This window comes from Cydia amplana, chromosome 23, assembly GCF_948474715.1.
Source record: "Cydia amplana chromosome 23, ilCydAmpl1.1, whole genome shotgun sequence".
Lineage (NCBI taxonomy): Eukaryota > Metazoa > Arthropoda > Insecta > Lepidoptera > Tortricidae > Cydia > Cydia amplana.
In genome coordinates, this window is record NC_086091.1 from 6,601,895 (window position 1) to 6,625,047 (window position 23,153).

General features: G+C 41.7%; 1 protein-coding gene across 1 annotated transcript; it reads right to left on the reverse strand.

Moving 5' to 3' along the window:
* Positions 1-183: 183 nt before the first annotated feature.
* Positions 184-23,073, reverse strand: LOC134658750 (sprouty-related, EVH1 domain-containing protein 1). The gene is made up of 12 exons (XM_063514394.1): positions 22,851-23,073; positions 19,265-19,386; positions 18,033-18,124; positions 16,908-17,076; positions 13,002-13,090; positions 11,806-11,929; positions 10,532-10,617; positions 9,525-9,624; positions 7,062-7,149; positions 6,019-6,130; positions 4,185-4,276; positions 184-331 (listed from the first exon to the last, which is right to left on the reverse strand). Exons 1-12 carry the CDS (start codon positions 22,868-22,870, stop codon positions 202-204), a joined length of 1,224 nt encoding a protein of 407 aa, XP_063370464.1. The 5' UTR covers positions 22,871-23,073; the 3' UTR covers positions 184-201.
* Positions 23,074-23,153: the final 80 nt, after the last annotated feature.

A 23,153-nucleotide genomic window follows, 5' to 3' on the forward strand; every position in this document is an offset into this window, starting at 1 on the left:
CGTCAAATACGACGGGCTTTCTTGAGCGACGTGACAGATGGGAAGTAGGGAGCCGCTGGAGCTGGGCCGGGGTCGCGGCCGTGGGGAGGGGGAGACACAGACACAGGGTCGCGGCCGTGGGGAGGGGGAGACACAGACACAGGGTCGCGGCCGTGGGGAGGGGGAGACACAGACACAGGGGCTCGGCCCCGGAGCCCTGCGCTACTGGTCGTGCGGGCGGTGCGCGCCGCCGGCCACGTGTGCGCGCGCGCATGCGCGGTGCACGCAGCGCAGCGGCGCGTAGCAGCACAGGCAGGGCACCAGCAGCGAGAGCAGCGTGATGCCCACCCATCTGCGACATCACTCGTATATTATACCAGTAAAAAAATAAATAAATAAATATTAGAGGACATTTTTACACAAATTGACTAAGCTCTAGGCTTGTGTTGTGGGTACTCAGACAACGATATATATAATATACAAATACTTAAATACATAGAAAACAACCATGACTCAGGAACAAATATCTGTGCTCATCGCAATAAATGCCCTTACTGGGATTCGAACCCAGGACCGCGGCTTCACAGGCAGGGTCCCTACCCACTAGGCCAGACCGGTCGTCAAAAAAGTAAAGAAATAGGAAACGGAATTCGAAATTATACAGATAATTATAGTCTTTGATAATTATCCGATAAAATTCGGATAATTATCCCAGGTATGCATGACGCTATATTTTTTTTTAATTCTTTGATAGTAAAAAATAATTGGGGCGTTTTTTGCTTTTTTGTATACATTTTATTAGGTAATAATAACCTAATAAAATTTATACAAAAAACGCCCCAGTTATTTTTAAATCGATAATAACTTATTATCAAATCGATAATTATCAGGCATTAAAATCACGATAATTATCGCGACAATTTTCAAGAAAACTATCATAGATAATTATCCTTTCGTTTCGAACCCTGATAGGAAAACCATGATAATAATAATGGTAGATAATGCCATATGACATTAAGTCCGCCATTAAACAATAGAAGTAGAACTCTACTTTTTCAGCAAAAGTGGCCAAATACGTGAAATACGGGTCGGACCATACGTGTGGATAGTTCTGTACTGTCACCTACAGTAATATGTTACTCTTCGAAGGGCGCATAAATATTTCACCCGCTCTTATAACTATACAAATAAGATCGTATCAGATATTTTTGCAGCCTTCGTTATGTAATCATTACAAATGTCTGTATGTACCAGGGATGTTGCGGATGCAGATTTTTTGACATCCGCGGATGCGGATGCGGATGCGGATTTTTAAAGGCTCACATCCGCGGATGCGGATGCGGATGCGGATGTCAAGATTAGGTACTTAGAAAACGTCAAATATTACATTTTTAGTATTTTTTAGGGTTCCGTACCCAAAGGGTAAAAACGGGACCCTATTATTAAGACTCCGCTGTCCGTCCGTCCGTCCGTCCTTGGCCGGTTTTTATTAAAAAAACCAAACGTTAAGTATTTGAGCAAGAATATAGGTGTGTTATATTTAATAAACAGTAACTTCGCCGACTTTTCTGGATCTAGGCGATTTCGTTATAGGTAATGACGAAATTACCTAGCACTTACGCCGCCGCTAAGACGTTCCTGTACCGACTTGTTCAACATCCGCATCCGCATAAGCTCCGCATCGATTTTATGCGGATGCGGATGCGGATGCGGATGTTGAAAATAATGCGGATGTTCCGCGGTTGCGGATGCGGATGCGGATGTTCGCAACATCCCTGGTATGTACCATACGATATATGTATTTCATGCCTTAGGGTTGTATTCCACCTATCCAATTTATTAATCTAATGTGTGTTTTGTCTCACATTTTGCTTGAGAGACAGAGTGAGACGTCATGAAATTGGACAGATGGAATACCACCCTTATGCAATAGGGTATTTGACTGTATTTAAAATAAATTATTTTACACCATGCATGAAATAAAGCACCAGAAGATTAATAGAGAAACGTAGACAGCAGTAATTTTTAGACACAATTTCTATTTTATAACCCGTATAAAACTATAAAGAGTAGGTTATTTGATTGTGGCGTCACATGCTAGTGTTTCATATAAATACAGTCAAAACCGTTTACGACGACATCGTTTAGAACAACATACCGGTTATATTGACCAAAATCAAAGGTCCCGGCTGAATTCTATTAGACCGCCTTATAAAAAACACCGCTTTTTACGACATCGCTTATTACAACATATCTCTTTAAGCGACTACATTTAACTGATATTTTCGGAGAATTATATCTGTTAAAACGACCAGGCGTATTGTAAACCTTTGAATAGGTGAGGGCAGTATCCCCGTCCCACATCTGGCACACTAAAGTCATTAAGATCGCAAAAGTAAACAAAAACAACTCGAGTTTAGGGTCTATTGTATTTCTCAGAAACAAAATAGGTACACGTGTATGCAGTATAATCGAAACCCAAAGCCCGCTTTCTCATTTCTTTTCAGTCAGTTTGTTATTTATCCGAACCATTGACGTATAATAGGGACTGGCTTTACGGGCAATAATAATGAGGCATGACAGGGGCCAGTACAGCGGTGTGAAATCGCTACAACGCGATTGGTTGATGAGTTCGCATCACGCGCGCGATTGGTTGACGAGTTCGCATTACGCGCGGTATTGGTCGCAACTATGTAGTCGCGTTAGACTGCACGATTGGCTGGAATTCGTGGGTAGCACCGCTAGACTAGTACGATGTTTAGTGCCCCATTAGCCCGTCCTTAGATATTATACGTCAATGATTGTTGAGTTATTCGTGAAACTTTTAACATGTCGCAAAGTAAAAGAAAACAAATTACATAATTATGTACGTAATGTCTTTTTATTATAATTTTCATGTGAAATAAATAAAATGTAGTTTTATTTTATAGATGAGTATATTAATCACACATTTAATAATAAGTATTAGGTACGTCATCGCCTGTTACGACTATCGGTTTTTACGACCAAATATGAGTAGTCCCTTCGATGTAGTAGCAAAATCGTTTTGACAGTTCGAAAAAAGAGACTGATTTGACTAGTAGTCAAATACCCTATAGTCGGCAATGAATGCCAACGTAAACCATTAAATGCAATACAGGGTCATTTTTGGACCGTAGCCATATTGTGCGAGGTGATTAGGTAAGCCATACTGAACAACTTTTTCTATGGGACCAACTCCGAAATCACAAAAAAACCGGCCAAGTGCGAGTCGGACTCGCGCACGGAGGGTTCCGCACCATGAACAAAAAATAGAGCAAAACAAGCAAAAAACGGTCACCCATCCAAGTACTGACCCCGCCCGACGTTGCTTAACTTCGGTCAAAAGTCACGTTTGTTGTATGGGAGCCCCACTTAAATCTTTATTTTATTCTGTTTTTAGTATTTGTTGTTATAGCGGCAACAGAAATACATCATCTGTGAAATTTTCAACTGTCTAGCTATCACGGTTCGTGAGATACAGCCTGGTGACAGACGGACGGACGGACGGACAGCGGAGTCTTAGTAATAGGGTCCCGTTTTTACCCTTTGGGTACGGAACCCTAAAAAAGTTTTTTGGCCGTTTCATACATTTTGGTCGAGTGGATGTCGACGTTTTCTATGGGAAGGCCAAATTTTTTTGGGATTTCGGGGTTGGTCCCATAGAAAAAGTTGTTCAGTATGACCTACCTGATCACCTCGCACAATATGGCTAACGGTCCAAAAATGACCCAGTATTTGTATGGCAGTATGTTCTAACCAGTGATCGGGGATTTCTATGCCACTTGGGGTGAATGACCTCAATCATTATGCTAGTAATGCTAGTATGGATATGCCGCGGGATTCCGGGATTCGTGTGCGATATAGGAGAGTGTTTTGGCATGTTACTGTTAATCAATTAATCATGCATTGCATATATTATTAATATTAATAATTGAAAATTTGAAATTGAAAAATTGAAAACTTAATAATTTTTTGAATAATATTTTTTCTTTAAATCATAACCAACACTGTTTTTTTTACAGTCCTTTATTTTATAAACGAATTACATTACCAACACCGAAATAGCGTTTACTTTTCGAACAGTTTTGTTCCTACCGCGGGCCAAGTGGCGTATCCATATTACCATTTCGACTTGATATCCCGCGGTGTGGCATGGAAATCCCCGATCACTGGTTCTAACTCACCGCTTGGCGCAGGCGTGGTCCGTGGGTGCGCACGCGCACGGGTGCATGGCGAAGTCTCCCTCCGCGTCCGACATACAGTGGTACAGCATGCACTGTAACATATATCCTTATTTGTTCAGATAGTATATATGTAAACACTTTATTGTACATAAGACAGGCTAAGATACAAGTGATACAACTAGTGGCTCTGTGAGCTGTAGACCTCGCGAGCAGAGCTTATAACTGAATAAATGTATGGCAAAAATATTTATTAAAATATACGTATAGTACATGTAATATAAACAAAAAATTAATAACTACATAAAGCTACAAACAAAAATAACGAATACGCTTAACCCGCGCTTGATAAATAAAACATACGAAATTTTTCATTTTTTCAAAATAAAAAAAATAAAATAAAAAACAACTATACGAAATTTAAGTATAAAAAAAATACAAAAAGTTATGTAGCAGTATACAATTACTGGGGATGGAACCAGGGACCTCCCGATGCAAACAAAAAAAGCGAACGTTTGCAAAATACGCCATTATAGTTCTTACTAAAGCTGACGAAATTTAGCTACTCATTCTCAAGTAAAAACTAAATATCTAAATACCGCCAAAACTAGCAATACAAATTTTCTGAATTTTTGGCCATTTAATCTATAAACATATCTCAAAAAGAAAAAACTCTTATGATACCAATACGACTATTCGTTTGAGCGGGAGCGGTCACGACTCCGCCATTTTGAAAAATTTCCAAAAACCGGATCGACAAAAAAAAATTATTTAGTCATAGAATTCGGTCATAAAATTTCACGAAAATCGGTTAAGAACTGCGACCTGTAGAGGAGAACATCCGGACATACAAAAGCAAAATGCCCGAGTCAAAACGTAGACCTTCGCTACGCTTCGGTCAATTAAAAAGAAAGTATACGATGTACAAAGGCTATCTTATTCCTATAAGGGATCTCTTCCAGTCTCTTCAAATTGTTACAGTGGTATCCCTGTTATTCAGAATATGTTAATTGAACCTTTTTTTTTTGTTAATACCTACATACAGTATATTTATAAGTAATACTAAGTACAAGATGTAGTGCATAACTGTTCACGGTAACGTACGAACGTGTCTTGCTATTTCAGTCGGTCTCGGTACAAAAAGTACTGAAGTTGTCTGAGGTAGCATGACAAATACTGATATTTCCGAGAAAATACGATGGAAAACAATTGAAGGGATGTTTACAAAAACAACATAACCGACTACACTGGTTGACACCTGAAACGATTAACAATGTTCTTAAAAAAGTGTCAACCACTCTAAGCAGTTATGTTGTTTTGGTAAACATCTCTTCAATTATGCACTACAACTTGAATGTAAAACGTCAATTATTTCTAAACTAAAGCCTTTATAAAGCAGAGATCTGTATATGTATCATGTTAGGGTTCTATTTTGTGCATAATGCCGTACGTTATGCTCTGTTTAACCCTTAAATGCATAGTGTTGCCAAATGTCTACAAAGCATTAGACAGCTCACAGATTAAGGGTTAAACAAATTCTATTTGTTCCTGTATATTATTTCAATAGTAAAACTAATAAATTTTCCGAATTATTACATAAATTTACGCAGCATTTTAATTTATAAAAATTACATGTTTATAGACGAAATGTGGGAAAACATGGAAAAACCTGGAAGTTGATGATTTTTAGTATGTGATTTTGGGCAGATTTTTCGGGGTTTGTAATTATTTTATATTTACAAACTTTATCATAGGAACATCATAAATAGTGTGCCTTTCTGATGGCAGTTAAGATATTTCCAATACCCTTTACTATAGCTACTATTGTAGTACACACCTGAGCACATTTGATACAGGAAACAGCGTCGATACATGTCTTGAAAGCGTCCGGGGCGAATTCGCACGCGCCAGCTCTATTCGCACTCTCTAGGTACCATTCGTGACAATGCCTGAAACATGAAATAGTATGAATTATTTATTGAAGAAGCAGGGGTCACCAAATGCCGTACCGCGGTCCGGACCTATTTTATTTTTTTGCTTATTTTTACAACTCACGGAGAAACGGACCGCGATGGTCATTTTATTTTAAGAACCGGACCCTTGAAGAAACCCATGTTATAGTTAGACAAAAAAATTGCGATGACTAACGATTAGTCGATTACCAGGTCTACATTCCGTTAAGGTCCCGTAGGTTCATGTTTATATCTCACTGTCAGTGAGCGTAAGTGAGATGGATGTGCGTGCTTGGGACCGCGGATATTAATTTGTTGTAAGTCTAAACAAAAAAAAATTATGTGTCCCTCAAAAATAAAATTGCGCATTTTTAGAAGCATTTTTTTAGCTTTTGTGCATAAAGTTGTTACAATTTTTTAAAGTACGTTTATTTTTATAGTTTTATTTTATTTTTCTTTGTTACCTACTAATATAGTTTAAAGACAAAAATATGGATACCTGGTGTCTGAAATAAATATTTTCATTTTTATTTTTTTTAGATCTATCTTAGTGTTTTTTTTATCGAGCGAAATTCAAAAAATCAGGCTGCGAATCGAATTTTTTGGTTACCGTGTAAGAGCGGTACGATTTCAAAATACTGCGCTCTATAAACCTACGGCACCTTAAGATATTGAAATTACATGGTGAAAATGATGTAATCTTGAATAATTAACGCAGTTAGATTTAATACCTTCTATAGTACACTAAACCAATTTTTTATCAAGCGGAATGGCAGATACGTCTGTGAGCGATACCGCAAATATTCACCGGATCAGGCAGGACTTGAACCTGCGACCTTTGTAAATTATTCAACGTAAACAACAATAGGATAATTCCCATATGTCGCAGGTTCAAGTCCTGCCGGAAGCGGTGAAAACCTATGCTGACCTGCATTTGAGCCTCGCTTGGAAAGTTTCAGTAGGCTTCTTGTCGGGCAGCGGCGGTGGCCCGCTGTATGGGTGTTTCTTTATCGACCCTGCAACATTCGAACTAAGAATAATACACAGAACAAACTAATTAAGAGCCAACGGGAGTGGTCATTTCTCCATACAAACGTACTCGACTGTTTCCTCCGTGGGTTTTGAAGCTAGAGCAATAATTTTTTGAACACAGATTAATATTATCAATATCTGTGTCGGACCGTTTTGCTTTTTTCGATATTTTTGTTTTTTAAGGCGCTAGAGCCCTTCAAAAATGGCCAAAATGGCCTAATTGACTATGCAATGAGAGGTGTGGTATTCAAAACTGATTTCCATTAGACAAAAAAGCAAAACGGTCCGACACAGATAATTTCATAATCATTTAGATTTCCAAATTTGGTTACGATTGGTTAAGTTTTGGAGGAGGAAACAGTCGAGTACGAAACCTCGATATTTGAGATTTTTACGCAGGATTTTTCGCCTTGTCCTTATCGCACTAGTTTTAGGAGCCGCTTCCGTTAGCGAGACGGGTATATTTACCTAAAATATTTAAATCTCAGCTCCTGTTGGCTCTTAATGCACTTTAGTATGATATAGTTGTGTCTTTGCTACATTTTCGTTTCATTTCCTAACCCCTGGAGTCCCGTTTTCCCCCGTTTCCACCCCGTTCCGGAAAAGTATCTCTAAGTCCCCCCTACGATCCTGTAAGTCCTAGTACCACAATTAAAAGATCGGACCGTATGCTTGTTTGCCACCGACGTAGTATATAATTAACGCTCTCTAAAGGGGCCCACTGATTACCAGTCCGCCGGACGATATCGGCCTGTCAGTTGTTCGGAACTGTCAACTTTTTGTTCTAACTGACAGCAGGCGTGTCTCACTCCGCGATTTCGTCGCTTTGCTACAGGTAGCTAAAAGTACATACGTTCGGCCTCAATTTTGGGGAAAGCCATAAGCCGCGCGTGGCGCTGTCGCCACCTAGCGGCCATATCTGTGCTGATCGTAACAGACGCGTTTTGTTAGAGAGTAAGTCTTCTGTACTTAGTACATAGAGAAATATAGTAAGACAAGAGTGCTCACTCCATACATCAGTTCAGACTATTAATTTCAGCGTCTACATCTAGCATCGAGTAGCGGAACTATCAGTACTGCTACTTGACAATAGATGTAGCACCGACCGGAAAGTCTTATCTCAACAGCATAAGACTTTCCGGTCGGTGCTACATCTATTGTCAAGTAGCAGTACTGATAGTTCCGCTACTCGATGCTAGATGCTAATAGTCTTTTTGGTACTAAAACTGATGTATGGAGTGAGCACTCTATGTATTTTTTTCTCTATGACGTAGTACTATTATTTATTCTGTGCTGGCAGGCGGATATCATCCGGTGTTAATCAGTGGGCCCCTTAAGGAGACAATAATGCAACGAGATAAGATGTACCACACTGTTAACTGACAGTTAGTAAACCTTATTACAAGAGGCATAAGGTCCATCTATGGACAGTTAAAAGAGTTTATATTTGTACTACATGAATCTAGTATTTTAACTGGATCAGGCATGAGGGGTGAGGGGAAATGAACGAACGGGATAGTATTATGTATCTTTCAGTAGGAGTAGCAGCGAAAGCGCTATTATCCTCTGGCCCATACGCCAAACCTTGCTTAGCAAAATGAAATTTTATTTTGTCAACACAATGTTCAAATTAGAATGGAACAGGAGAGCGTTATTGTTTGTCCTTGTCACATCTCATTTTTTTTTATTCCTTACCGTAAATTAGTATGGATTATGGTGGGCAACAAATAAATTCGACCAATCGTAGTGTCGCATTGCGTATGTTTCGTCCCTCACAGACGCACGCGTATTCGCTAGGTGCACGACTGGTGCTGCCCTCATTTTGGCGGACTTTCTACGTTAAATCTTATGGAGTAAAATTAGTTCAAGCGGCTGCCGCTAGTACTAATGGCGGACATTCCATAAGATTGCCTGTGTTTGTGACGATCAGCGCCACTTCCCCCTCCACCGACTGCGCACCTTGCCAATACCACTTTATTAGGATCCTACCATCTATGTTGTACCACAGAATAAATAATAGTACTATACTTGGTCAACCAGATCTTGACAGTAGAAAAAGGCGGCAAATTTGAAAAAAGTAGGCGCAAAGGGATATCGTCCCATAGAAAATTTGAATCTCGCGCCTTTTTTTACTGACAAGATTTGGTTGACCAGCTATAAGTACAGAAGACACTCTCTAACAAAACGCGTCTGTTACGATCAGCACAGATATGGCCGCTAGGTGGCGACAGCGCCACGCGCGGCTTATGGCTTTCCCCAAAATTGGGGCCGAACGGATGTACTTTTGGCTACCTGTAGCAAAGCGACGAAATCGCGGAGTGAGACACGCCTGGTATTAATACTACTAAGGTCGACTAACCTGAGTCCCTCTTCAATAATGGCGGTTTGGTGTTCGGCGAGGACTTTTCAGAGCTAATGATGCCACCCGGACCCACTTGCGGATACGTGTATTCGTGAACCTGGGGAAAGGTGGAAATAGTTATTGTTTTTGAAGTGAAAACTTCTTTAGCGGCGCTGTGCACTTTTTGAGGTGGGGAAAAAATGTTAAACTCGAGACAGCGTAAGACGACCACGTGACCGTAAGACGGACACGTGACCTGATTATTGATTTAAATTCCATCTAGTGAGTTTCGCTCTAACTGGTATTAATATAACTCGAGTACTAACAGTGATGTGCTTAGGGGTTTCAAGTAATTAACGCTAACGCTAGATGGCGTTAACCTCAATTATACATAGTGCATTTTGCACTAGTCATTAGTTTTCACTTCTGCTGGCACTCCCTGAGTGCAACCCATTGTTTTTTTCTATGCATATGACCCGGACCACCCAGTCAAACAAGACCCATCGATTGACGTAATAAAATGGGCTGGTTTTTGATCTCTAGGTAACAAAGGAACAAATTAGAGACAGTCAGATAAATAGTAGTTTGTGTTACAAGGGATCAAAATGATATATATATTTCCGTCAAGGGCGTACATTGAATCCTGAATGAAGCGATGGATTCTACAATAGAATCCTGAACGTAGTGAGGGATTCTAAAGTAAAATCCTGAGCGTAATGAGGGATTCAAGTGTTATAACGCCCAAGACGAAATAATTTTGATTTTTGATACCGTGTGACACATACTGCTTTTCACATAAGCTATGAGGAAATTAATAAAATCTTATTGTTGACACAATCTAATGCTTAAACAGATTATTTAAGCTAAAAAAATTATGTGCAAAAAAATGTAAAAATAGTGTGCTAGAACAGAAGTGTTACTTTGATCCCTCCTAGCAGGGAGGAAAACTGCCACTTTGATGCCTCCTAGCAGGGAAGAAAAAGCTCTTTTCTGAATAGGGGGTGTGAAAACTACTATTTACTTACAGCTGACAGATGTACGTATGGACACCGCTCCGGATCGTCGTCAGCCATTTTATCTTCATACTGGATCTCGTACGTTTTCATTGTATCTGAAATATAATGAGCGCATTTTAGAACTCACTGCTGAAGTAGATGGTCCTGTACTTAGTCATATATAAAAAAATTAAAAAAGTTACGCAGACGCAATCTTATGCAATACATGGTAAAAGTTAGAACTCCGCGGATTTGGGAAGTTTATGATAGCCTGTGACTAAGGGCTTAAAGTTTAGAGTTAGACCAAGGTAAGTCTGCAACGACTTTGATAGCACACGCAGTGCAAGTGTTATTTTATACGTCATCATTTCAAGAAGTTTGACGTTTAATGTAACACTTGAACTGCGTGTGATATTAAAATCGTTGCAGACTTATCTAGCTCCGACTCTAGGCGTCTGCTAGCCACCACAATGCTTAAAAACTAGACTTTAAAAAGTGTAACACTTTTACGGTAGATGCCGCTAGGCGTGTATATGAAAATATTCGAGTGCGAGTCGAGATGTTCTGGCGCCATTGTAGCGTTCATCGTGTGTAGGAATGCACCCGGGCGCAATAGGGAGCGTGCATAAACTGTAGGGGGCAGCACAGGAGACGTCAGGTTTTTGGCGCGAGGCGTAAATATGAAGTTTATGCTTCCAGAGTAGCCCACAAGATGGCAGAACCTACTATGCACAAGAAAACGTACGAGGACGGTAGATGGCAGAACTTCCTTCGTGAAGTGTGAATGTACATGTTTATAGTTCCGATTGAGGCCACAAGATGGCAGACCCTATCACAGAACAAGTTAGAATGGCGATGCGAGCAGGGTACGTGTCGCCGCCGGTTTTGAGCAAACGCTCGCATGCTACTCGCCCGCGCTGACCGAAAACGAAGTAAACATGCCTTTTTGCGCCACAATAACCTTCAGATTAAGAAGCCAGACATTAAATCTGTCTAAAGGAGGCGTATCGATTCACCAGGCACACAAGTTTTTATTACCGTTGCGCGAGTGTTAGTAAATGTGGAGAGGAACGAGCGGTGACACCGGTTCCGATACTAACTGCGCGCGATAGCCATTCTAACCTCTTTAATATGTTCTGTGGTCCCTATACAAATTGAAGCAAAACGCCTCGTCGTGACAGGCCCTACGGGTAAGTTGGTATTAGACCGTGATGGCGCGGCAGGTTGATGGCAGAGGATGGGCGTCTGCGTGAGGTCGTGAGCGTGTCGGACGCGACTCGGAGCCGTGTCGTGGGGATAGTTACCGTGATGGCGCGGCAGGTTGATGGCGGATAGGATGGGCGTCTGCGTGAGGTCGTGAGCGTGTCGGACGCGACTCGCAGTGGAATTCTCGGAGCTCGAGCGGGAATCCGTCGGTAGATTTAGACACTGGAAATACACAATAACACTAGTTGTAGGAAATTAGATGAAATATAGCCCGGGGAATGAAAACACGCACTAAACGTTTCGCCATTTATTTTAGAGTGTTTTCATTCTCCGGGCTATATTTCATCTAATTTCCTACACTAGTAATTAGTACCTATTCAAAGCTCGGAAAACATATAAAAGCGTTTTCCCAGAGATAACACCTAGCTAGATCGATTTTTCGCTTCCGAGTTCCAAGTGTTTTTGGCCAAACAGAAATCAGGTTCCAGTAGCTTCCTTTCGGTAACAAAAATCTCGTCTGTACCTACTTTAATTTCTTTGTTGTCGGTTGGGGACTGAAAATCAGCGGTCTCGCCGAGTCTCATCCATTTTAGTACACAAATATTTGTAAACTCTACCTGATTTTTGATTGTACATGCAATTCATTGTTTTTTTTGTGTTGGTACATCATCATCATATCAGCCCTTTATCGCCAACTGCTGAGCATAGGCCTATCTTCCAGTACGCCACTTGTCCCGGTCCTGAGCTAATCTCATCCAGAAGTGACCCTCAATCTTTTGGTACATAAATATGGTAAAGTGTCATCTAATGGAACTTGCTAACTATGTAAACGAACCGCCATATTGGAATTGTCAAAAATTATGAAATTACTAGTGAGGAAATTACTTTAGGGTATCTTTTTAGGGTTCCGTACCCAAAGGGTAAAAAACGGAACCCTATTACTAAGACTTCGCTGTCCGTCCGTCCATCCGTCCGTCCGTCTGTCACCAGGCTGTATCTCACGAACCGTGACAGCTAGACAGTTGAAATTTTCACAGATGATGTATTTCTGTTGCCGCTATAACAACAAATACTAAAAACAGAATAAAATAAAGATTTAAGTGGGGCTCCCATACAACAAACGTGATTTTTGACCGAAGTCAAGCAACGTCGGGCGGGGTCAGTACTTGGATGGGTGACCGTTTTTTTGCTTGTTTTGCTCTATTTTTTGTTGATGGTGCGGAACCCTCCGTGCGCGAGTCCGACTCGCACTTGGCCGGTTTTTTTTGTGACCCCGATGTCTAGTTGGACTCACCTCGAATATGTTTTGTTCCTCGTCGTCTTCGGCCGGCGCTGGATTGTGTTTTTTGTACGCGTGAAGCGCAGGCCACGCCCCGCCGAGACCTGTTCAACAATAAATAAATAAATAAATATTAATGGACATTTTTACACAAATTGACTCAGACAACGATAGATATAATATACAAATACTTAAATACATAGAAAACAACCATGACTCAGGAACAAATATCTGTGCTCATCACACAAATAAATGCCCTTACTGGGATTCGAACCCAGGACCGCGGCTTCACAGGCAGGGTCACTACCCACTAGGCCAGACCGGTCGTCAAATACAATAAACAATAATCGTTCAATTCGCTAGGTGCACGACTGGTGCTGCCCTCATTTTGGCAGACTTTAAAAAAAATCTTATGGAGTAAAATTAGTTCAAGCGGCTGCCGCTAGTACTAATGGCGGACATTCCATAAGATTACCTGTGTTTGTGACGATCAGCGCCACTTCCCCCTCCACCGACTGCGCACCTTGCCAATAACTTGACGACTGGTCTGGTCTAGTAGGTAGTGACCCTGCCTGCTAAGCCGCGGTCCTGGGTTCGAATCCCGGTAAGGGCATTTATTTGTGTGATTAACACAGATATTTGTTCCTGAGTCTTGGGTGTTTTCTATGTATTTGTATATTATATATATATCGTTGTCTGAGTACCCTCAACACAAGCCTTCTTGAGCTTATTGTGGGACTTAGTCAATCTGTGTAAGAATGTCCTATAATATTTATTTATTTAATAACACGTCACGTCACCGTTTAACAGGTTTTATTTTACTTAAGTACTCCCTAGTTGTACTCACCATGTAGGAATCCAGTATACGGAAGCAATGAAGAAAGCACATTAGATAAATTAGTTAACAGACATCATATAGTATGGAACTGATGTAAGTACCTACAAATATTTATTTATTTAAACTTTATTGCACATATACAAAAATACAAATCACAATATACAGGGTGGAAAGATAAGTCGGGCCCTGGAGGGAAACTACCTTAAATCCTTAAGCTGGCTCATTTTACTTAAAGGAGACATTCCTTTATTTTTAAAAAGAAACAAAACTGCATTCAAAGATTTTCTAAAACTCGCTTGCCTCGCCCGGGACTCGAACCGACTAAAAATTCCAAAAAATAAAAACTCGCATTTTTATTCTACTAGTCGATAAAGTGATAACATTTCTCCAAGAAACATTAGGTCTTAAACTCGTCTGTCGTACAAAATATCCATAAAATCTAATATTTAGTACTCAAGATTTTTTTAGACAAGCCAAATTGAAGAAAAAAAGAAAAATACTTTGAATGCAGTTTTGTTTCTTTTTAAAAATAAAGGAATGTCTCCTTTAAGTAAAATAAGCCAGCTTAAGGATTTAAGGTAGTTTCCCTCCCGGGCCCGACTTATCTTTCCACCCTGTATACTCAAATATATAATTCACCGGTTCACCGCAGACCTCATTAATGACCTGAGACTAAAAAGTGACCTGCACCGAGAATGGAAAAGCACAAATAACAAACAGTCTTATAACAAGTTCGCAAAATTGAGGTCTGAGTTGAAAGGACGAATAGCCTCTGCCTACGACGACTACATTGGTCGAATTCAGAGCAAGGTGAAGGACAATCCGAGGGCATTTTGGCAGCACTTAGACAGCCTGAAGTCGACGGGAGGGTTCGTCAGTAGTGTGAAGCTGGACGGAAAGCTGTTTACTGGAGCTGAGGTAGCTAATGCGTTTGCGAGCTATTTCTCTGGGGTATTTTTGTCTGACACGCCGCTTCTTGATCCCAACGTAAGGGGAACTGAGCATCTTAACCGTAGTGCCAACTACATCCATATAGATGCAGTATCGATGGAACAGGTTGTATCTGGGATAAAGCACCTCAAATCCAATTGTGCAGTAGGCCCGGACAACTTGCCAGCGTACGTTGTAAAGGGATGCAAGGATTACCTTAAAGCCCCTTTACACTACATCTTTAATTTGGCACTGAGGACTGGGTCGTACCCTCTTCGCTGGAAACTATCGAGGGTGAGACCTATACCAAAGGCAAATGACGCTACAATCATGGAAAACTATAGGCCCATTGCCGTCTTTTCCACTCTGGCCAAGCTCTTTGAGTCAATAGTCCACCGAACTTTATGTGCACAGGTAAAACCGTTTTTATGTGACGCACAACACGGATTCAGACATAGTCGCTCGGTTAACACCAACCTATTAATTCCAAGTCGATGTCCTATATTTTGATTTCAGTAAGGCTTTCGATCGCGTGGATAACGATGTGTTGTTGGCGAAACTGGATCGGATTGGTTTTTCTCCCGCATTGTTGTCTTTCTTCGCTAGTTATCTGCGCGATCGGCAGCAGTACGTCAAGCATGGATGTTTTGCCTCGGCCCCATACCATACCCGGTCTGGGGTCAGTCAAGGCTCCATATTAGGTCCTTTCTTGTTCGGGATCATGATAAACGACCTCGGTTCGGTCCTTCAATCGGCTCAGTGTCTTCTATATGCAGATGACCTTAAGTTGGTGTATGGAGTGGAGCAAAGTACTGACTGTGAGTCGTTACAAAGGGACATCGACTCGGTTTTTCTCTGGAGCACCGAAAACAAGCTGCTGTTCAACCCGGCTAAGTGTTGCGTCTGCACTTTCAGCCGTGCTCATATGCCTATAAGCCTATAAACCGCGTGTTTTCTATTAAAGATCTAGGTGTGGTCTTCGATACGCGGCTCACTTTTCATGAGCATATCTCGACGCTTGCTGCCAACTGCTTTCGAAGACTGGACTTCGTTACACGTAACCTTCGTCAGTTTAACGATCCTGTTGCTATCAGGCTTGTCTATAATGCACTTGTAAGAAGCAAGCTTGAGACATCATCGATCGTTTGGCATCCCCACGAATCTACCTACAGTTTGCTTCTTGAAAAGGTACAAAAAGCCTTTTTAAGGTTTTTATACGAGAAAATGTTTGGATATTACCCGTTTCTTTATCCGACAAAGTATCTCCTTGGGACCTTAGGTTACAACTCTTTGGAGGTGAGACGTAACCTTAGCTTATTGACGTTGGCGTGTCGGACCCTGCGAGGTGATTCGGACTGTCCAGAATTGGTGAGTCGACTTGTGCGACTACATGTGCCAGACATCCCCAGGATAGCCCTCAGACCGCGGCGACGCGATCTGTTGGCTTTGCCAGCGGGACGCACCGTGTCACGACTGAACTCTCCGCTGCTCCGTGCCCTCACACAGTTGAATGCACTCTTGGCATCAGCACCCGAGTGCGACCTGTTTGCGTGGCGTTGGGTGTCTGTGAGAAATGAATGCCTGAGATTCTGTGAGGTGATGGATGCGAGGCCTACATCCGTTAAGGTGTAATTGTGGATGTGATAAGGGACTATAGTGATTTGTAATTGTGTTATTTGTAATTGTTTGTTTGTACCTGATTGTTATTCGTAATAGTTATATGTACCTGCTTGGTATATGTTAATGTTAAGTTTCATGGCGCATTGGATCTGTCTGTAAGGTCATGTAAACATATTTCAAAATAAAATAAAATAAAATAAATAAAATAATAATCAAAATACAAAAAACTTAACCGAATCAACCGGGCAAAGTGGAGAACACAGCAGGAAAGCGTACCCTGGTGCTAGGCCGGGAAAACGCTAGGTTGAAGAAGAATTGTGTCTAGGCAGGCGTGGCTCACGATTTCGTCGCTTTGCTACAGGTAGCTAAAAGTTCCGTTCCGGCCCCAATTTTGGGGAAAGCCATAAGCCGCGCGTGGCGCTGTCGCCACCTAGCGGCCATATCTGTGCTGATCGTAACAGACGCGTTTTGTTAGAGAGCGAGTCTTCTGTACTTAGTACTATTATTTATTCTGTGGTTTAAGTGTAACTCACCGTCTAACAGCTCTTCGATGGCGGTCCGCACGCCGCGGTCGAATGCGCGCGCATCCGCCGCCGTTTGAAACGTGAGGCCGAAGCGCTTCTCTTCCGTGACCCAGTGGTGGAACGTCGGCATCACCTTGTTGTACTGGAAATCCTTCTTTATTGTGCATTCTAAAACCACCTGGAATTCAAATAAGTGTTCAATATCTCATTCAGGAGGTCCTTGAATTAGGGCTCATTTAGACGGGGCGAGAACTCGCATGCGAGTTTCATTCTGGTTTCATTACATTGCGTCATTTGATCGGTCGGCTGCATTGAAGTAACCTCAATGGTCCGCAATGTAACTAAAATCGTACACGAGTTCGCGCACCGTCTAAATGAGCCCTTAGTTTCACCAACTCGTCCGTCGCCGAAAAATGTTCGTTAAATTTTATTGTATGGGAAGTTTTGGTCTATTGAGTGACGTTGATAGTGTTGATACCATTGGCCACACTGTTAACCGACAGCTCGTAAACCTTATTACAAAGGCATAAGGTCCACCGATGGACAGTTAAAGACTGATGCTGTTTCTACGTAGGTATTAGTTAGCCGATTGCCGTTGATGCAACTGGTCCTAAGTCGAGTAGATTTTATATTCTAACTGTTCTTGGCCCTTCCGTACCCAAAGGGTAAAAAGGGGACCCTATTACTAAGACTCCACTGTCCGTCCGTCCGTCCGGCCGTCTGTCTGTCCGTCCGTCCGTCTGTCTGCAACCAGGCTGTATCTCATGAGTCATGATACTAGACAGTTGAAATTTTCACAGATGATGTATTTCTGTTGCCGCAATAACAAATACTAAATAGTACGAAACCCGCGGTGGGCGAGTCGGACTCGCACTTTTTCGGTTTCTTTATTAACTAACTTTTAATTTTTTTGAGATCTTTCTGAATATTCGGGAAAATGGAATGGTGGTCCATCGTAAAGCTACGCCAATATGATTTTAAGCCTTCATGCTTAGTCATAATAGTCATATTGGCATAGTTTTACGATGCAATCGAAGTAAGTACCTAACGCTCTCATATTTAACAAAAATGTATGGGAGCGGCTTTTTGGCAGCGGTTTGTGTGATTCGTAACTGTAACGTCTTTTAGCCTCACCATGTTGTCGCTGATCCGTTTTCCGTGTATGAAGAAATCGTGTGTCGGTGCGTTTGCGGACGAAGATGAGGTGTCGCCGTTACTGTCGCCCCCTGCAACGACATTTTATTATACTACAAGGAGTGGTAGCTGGATAAACATAATGAGTAGCCGCTAACACAGAATAAGTAATAATATTATCATACAGAACGGCGACGCACCGCCCCGCCCCGACTCGCATTACCTCGCCCCGCGACTTGAATCTGGCGGACTTCTGGCGTACTCTCAGTAAAGCGACTTACCCACACATACACAATGACGCGTGTACAGACGTGCCGTGCACACATATAAACGCAAATGATTTTTGATGTATGGCGTGTCCGCCCTGTGCCGCTAACCAAAGAGTATAAAGTAAATAGAGTTACTGTCATGGTAAATTATGTAGCTACAGTAAATTCACTGCCATCTTTTGACAAAATAATAAAACTGTTAGAACGCCATTGAACTTTGAGCCTTATTCTTAACGCCATCTACCAGAGTGTAGGCCAAAGTTTATGGCGCCATCGCTCGAAAAGATTGCACCATACCTTTGGCCTACTCTCGGGTAGATGGTCTACACCCCTCACATGGCGACCCAGCCCGCTATATACACTACATACCTGCCGCGCGCTGCCGCTTGCCCACCATCACGTCGGCCAGGCCTCCGCCCCCGAGGGCGACCCAGCCGCCGGTGCCTTCGTCGCGACACACCACTTGACTCCACTACACCCCTCACATGGCGACCCAGCCTCGCTATATACACTACATACCTGCCGCGCGCTGCCGCTTGCCCACCATCACGTCGGCCAGGCCTCCGCCCCCGAGGGCGACCCAGCCGCCGGTGCCTTCGTCACGACACATGACTCCACCCCTACACCCCTCACATGGCGACCCAGCCCGCTATATACACTACATACCTGCCGCGCGCTGCCGCTTGCCCACCATCACGTCGGCCAGGCCTCCGCCCCCGAGGGCGACCCAGCCGCCGGTGCCTTCGTCACGACACATGACTCCACCCCTACACCCCTCACATGGCGACCCAGCCCGCTATATACACTACATACCTGCCGCGCGCTGCCGCTTGCCCACCATCACGTCGGCCAGGCCTCCGCCCCCGAGGGCGACCCAGCCGCCGGTGCCTTCGTCGCGACACACCACTTGACTCCACTACACCCCTCACATGGCGACCCAGCCTCGCTATATACACTACATACCTGCCGCGCGCTGCCGCTTGCCCACCATCACGTCGGCCAGGCCTCCGCCCCCGAGGGCGACCCAGCCGCCGGTGCCTTCGTCGCGACACATCACTTGCGCCCGCACACGCACCACGCAGACACTGGAACAGACAATCGTATTGTAGTAGAGTGTAAGTCACCTTGATTCGTTCGTGTAACGCTGCCTTAACTAGACTAGTTAGTCAATGACACCTAGCCCCGCCCTCTTACCTATTGAAAACGACACGGACTTGATATCTGTTACTATAATGTTTAATTATTTTTAAGCATACCTAGTTATTTTAATAAATAAACCACCATTGAAGAGTGAAGACCATCACACTTCGTTTTATTGAAGAACAACATATTGTAAAAAATCAAAGTTGGCAATCATATTCTACTACAACGAACAGGTAGACGATAACGTCACGTGAGTCTGTTTGTGAGTCACATAGGGTTAGAATTCTCAATTTGCGCGACCACTGTATTAAAATTTTCTAGTCAAAGATATCCGAGTACCTAATGACCTATTCACTATTACTACTATACTAAAGGTATTCACTTTTGCAGCGGTGTGTACAGGTACCTATACTACTACGATAATGTAAATTTTCTGCAAATTGATAAATCTTAAAGAAGTGCATAATTTCGAAAATAATCCCTCTAAAAGTCGCAAAAATAAACGCCCCTTCTATAAACTTTCCCATAATTGAACGCCATCAGATATATCGAAGCGGCCAAGGTGCTCAAAATCTCTAAACACGCACTCTAACGGTGTGTTCAGATATTTGTGAATACATTGGCCGTTCCGATATATCTGATGGCGACTGCACCTAGGTACGTTCGTACTCGACCAATGTTTCGGCCATTCATGACATAACAAATGAAACCACACGTTATGAATGACGGTTAAGAATTTAAGTGAATGAATCATTCGCGTTGATGATTTGATGAATGACATTCCTCGGATGGAGTTGGTGACATCATCGGAACAGGAAATCATTGTGTACTATAAACAGGAGACAAATTCGACTGGTTTTTGTGTGGGCTTGTGACATAGCAACAAAGACTTTATTTTTTGCATAAAATAAATGATAGAATTGGAAAAGGGTATTAATCTTAACTCTTTATTAAAATACCTAAAAATCCTAAAATAGTATTTAGCGGGTTCACTTCATTTAATGGTGCTTTCCGTAATGCATGAGTTGCGCGAATAGTTAGGTTTTTTAGTTGAACAAAAATCCTATTTGTGAACTTCCTCTCCTCTTTTCAAAATTAAAGTCTGTTTGATGATGATGATGATTTTCAATAACTGAATTGACAAAAAAAACTTTTTAGTTATCGTACCGGCTCAAAAAAAACATTATAAGAACCGATTGAAACTTAGCAAGTTATACACTTAAAACTTCCTCAAGAATCATCCTATTGATAGGTGAAAACCGCACATAAATCCGTTCAGTGGTTTTTGAGTTTATCGCAAACATACAGACAGACGCGGCGGGGACTTTGTTTTAAAATTTAAAAGATGTACTGATAGTGATAGAGGACAATGTCCAGACAGACCTATGAAAGCATTTTTGCCCAAGCTGAAATGGAAACCTTCGCTTTGCTTGGTCAACGGGGTTGGCAACTGTCAAAGGTTTGCATAGATGGCGCCATCATAGCTTGCCCCTTTTTCTATGAGATTTGGCTTAAAGGGCTGGCATCCAGGGCATTAAAAATACAGAAATTTGACACAATTCTAGGGATTGGCAGGGCAAGCTATGATGGCGCCATCTGCTAAATACTTCGTCCGGCCAACCCCATTAGAAAATTATGAGATTTATTTTAGTACTAACTGTACCAACAGTTCAAACTTTGTGAATATTGGGTACTTCGCTCAGTGTTATTTTGTCCATCTGCCCAGAAGCTTAGACTTCTAAAACTCAAGTAGCCTATGACCATCTTTTGGAGTTATGCCAAAATGCCAAATCTCTACTGCAGGGGCCATTAAATGGCGGACCACGGTCCAGATCCCGACTGGCAACATATTTTGTGCTGTACATTATTTTGCTTGTTTATAAACTCAAGTAGAAAACGACTGTGATGGTCATTTTATTTTAAAAAGTGATCCCATGGACCCTGAAGAAACTAATTGGTGCTATATAATATTGTAAATGCGAAAGTTACTTTGTCTATGTCTGTTATCTTTTCACACTTAAAACACTGAACCCTTTTAGCTGAATTTGGTATGGAGATAGTTTGGGCCTGGGACATTGGGTAGGTTTTATCAATCAGCATTATCATTCCACACAGATGAAGTCACATGCAGAAGATAGTATTCACTAGTATCTTAAACAGTAAAATGTTGATAAAACAAAATGAATAGAGTAAAAAATATTGGTTACTTGATTAGGTATGTTAGAACTCAAATTAGTTTAGATATATGTAGGTATCTTCTAATTAAACTAGGTGACAAGTGTCACAATTCTTTCAATCACTTAAGCCCTAAATGAAAACCAAATATGATTTGACTGTCCTATCTTGTTTTATACCATAACTAGCGACCCGTGCCAGCTTCGCAAGGGTTAACAAATTATACATAAACCTCCCTCTTGAATCACTCTATACTGTATCTATTAAAAAAAAACCGCATCCGCAAAATCTGTTGCGTAGCTTTAAAGATCTAAGCATACATACAGACAGACAGACAGACAGCGGGAAGCAACTTTGTTTTATACTATGTAGTGACAATTATTTTATGACAGATTTTAAAAAGTGTTTTCCATAGGCACATTTGCCAATTAAAATCTTCTTAAATGTAGTTTGAATTGTGTGTCTGTTATTTTTTAGGCAATTGTTGTTATTGTAGGGCATACTTAAATTACCTAAAGATGTAAAAAAATAATTTTATCATTACAAAAAAAAAGAAAACTGTCATGAATTTTTTTAAACCACTGTCAGCCAGCCAGTAAGTGCTAGTTTTGTGAAGCTTAAACAAAAGCAAATTCATTTATTATTTTAATTTATTGCAACTTACAAAGGCTTACAATTTAATACAATCAAGCTTCCCATCTTTATTACAGATAGACAATGACGTAAAATTAGTCCTTCATTGTCCTAAACCGTGCATCATAAAAAACCTATTGTTTAATTTTTTTTAATTATGCTAGACCCGCGCTCGACTCAAACCATCTAACATTTTTTTCGCGGAAAAAAATGCAATCGGATTCATCAAACGAACTGAATCAACTTGCGGTGGGATAATTTCATTGAGGAAATAGCTCGCAAGCTAGCTCCAAATGACCCCGAAAGGAGAACTTGTATTGTGAATGAATGAGTATCATTGATTATACTTATACAGTACACACAGGGTGACCTAAGGGCGTCGGTCGGGCTTGCATGTACCTAGCTTAAAATACTTTCTACTGCTTAATTGAGACATACAGCTCAAACTTAAGCTTCATAGAAGGCTCAGGCCTTCAAAAAACACCATAAATTCTCTTACACATCCCGTGAGCTATGGAAAATGGCCGGGGTAAGGCCCTCCCTATCAGACAGGGCGCAGCATATATCACAAAAACTGAGTTACGCGGACACCACTTACTTTTCAGATGCCTCGGTCATGATTCGACACGTCGAATATCCTAATTTCTACTCGCCACTTCACAGATTTCACCATTTTTATGACATAAATACATCAGATTCACTTGCGAATCGTTCTTATTTCGGCCCTTTGTTGGGCCTCAGTACGCTTGCGTCAAGAAAACAGTCCCGGTTATTCAATGAAAGCGTGGTGACCGCGCGACAGGTGGCGTAGTTATCGCGCACGGGCGCCGATTCTAGCTATCTCATTGGCGGTTTGCGCCTTTTCCTCGATTTCAGCCAATCACAGCAGAGTGCACTGTAC

Bases quoted from the DNA above. Each gene is read 5' to 3' on its own strand.
- LOC134658750 (XM_063514394.1), bottom strand. From the start codon at position 22,870: ATGACCGAGGCATCTGAAAA. The intron at 19,387-22,850 runs GTAAGTGGTGTC...TGTCTGTTCCAG, and splicing joins ATGACCGAGGCATCTGAAAA to TGTCTGCGTGGTGCGTGTGC. The intron at 7,150-9,524 runs GTTAGTCGACCT...CGAATGTTGCAG, and splicing joins ATTATTGAAGAGGGACTCAG to GGTCGATAAAGAAACACCCA.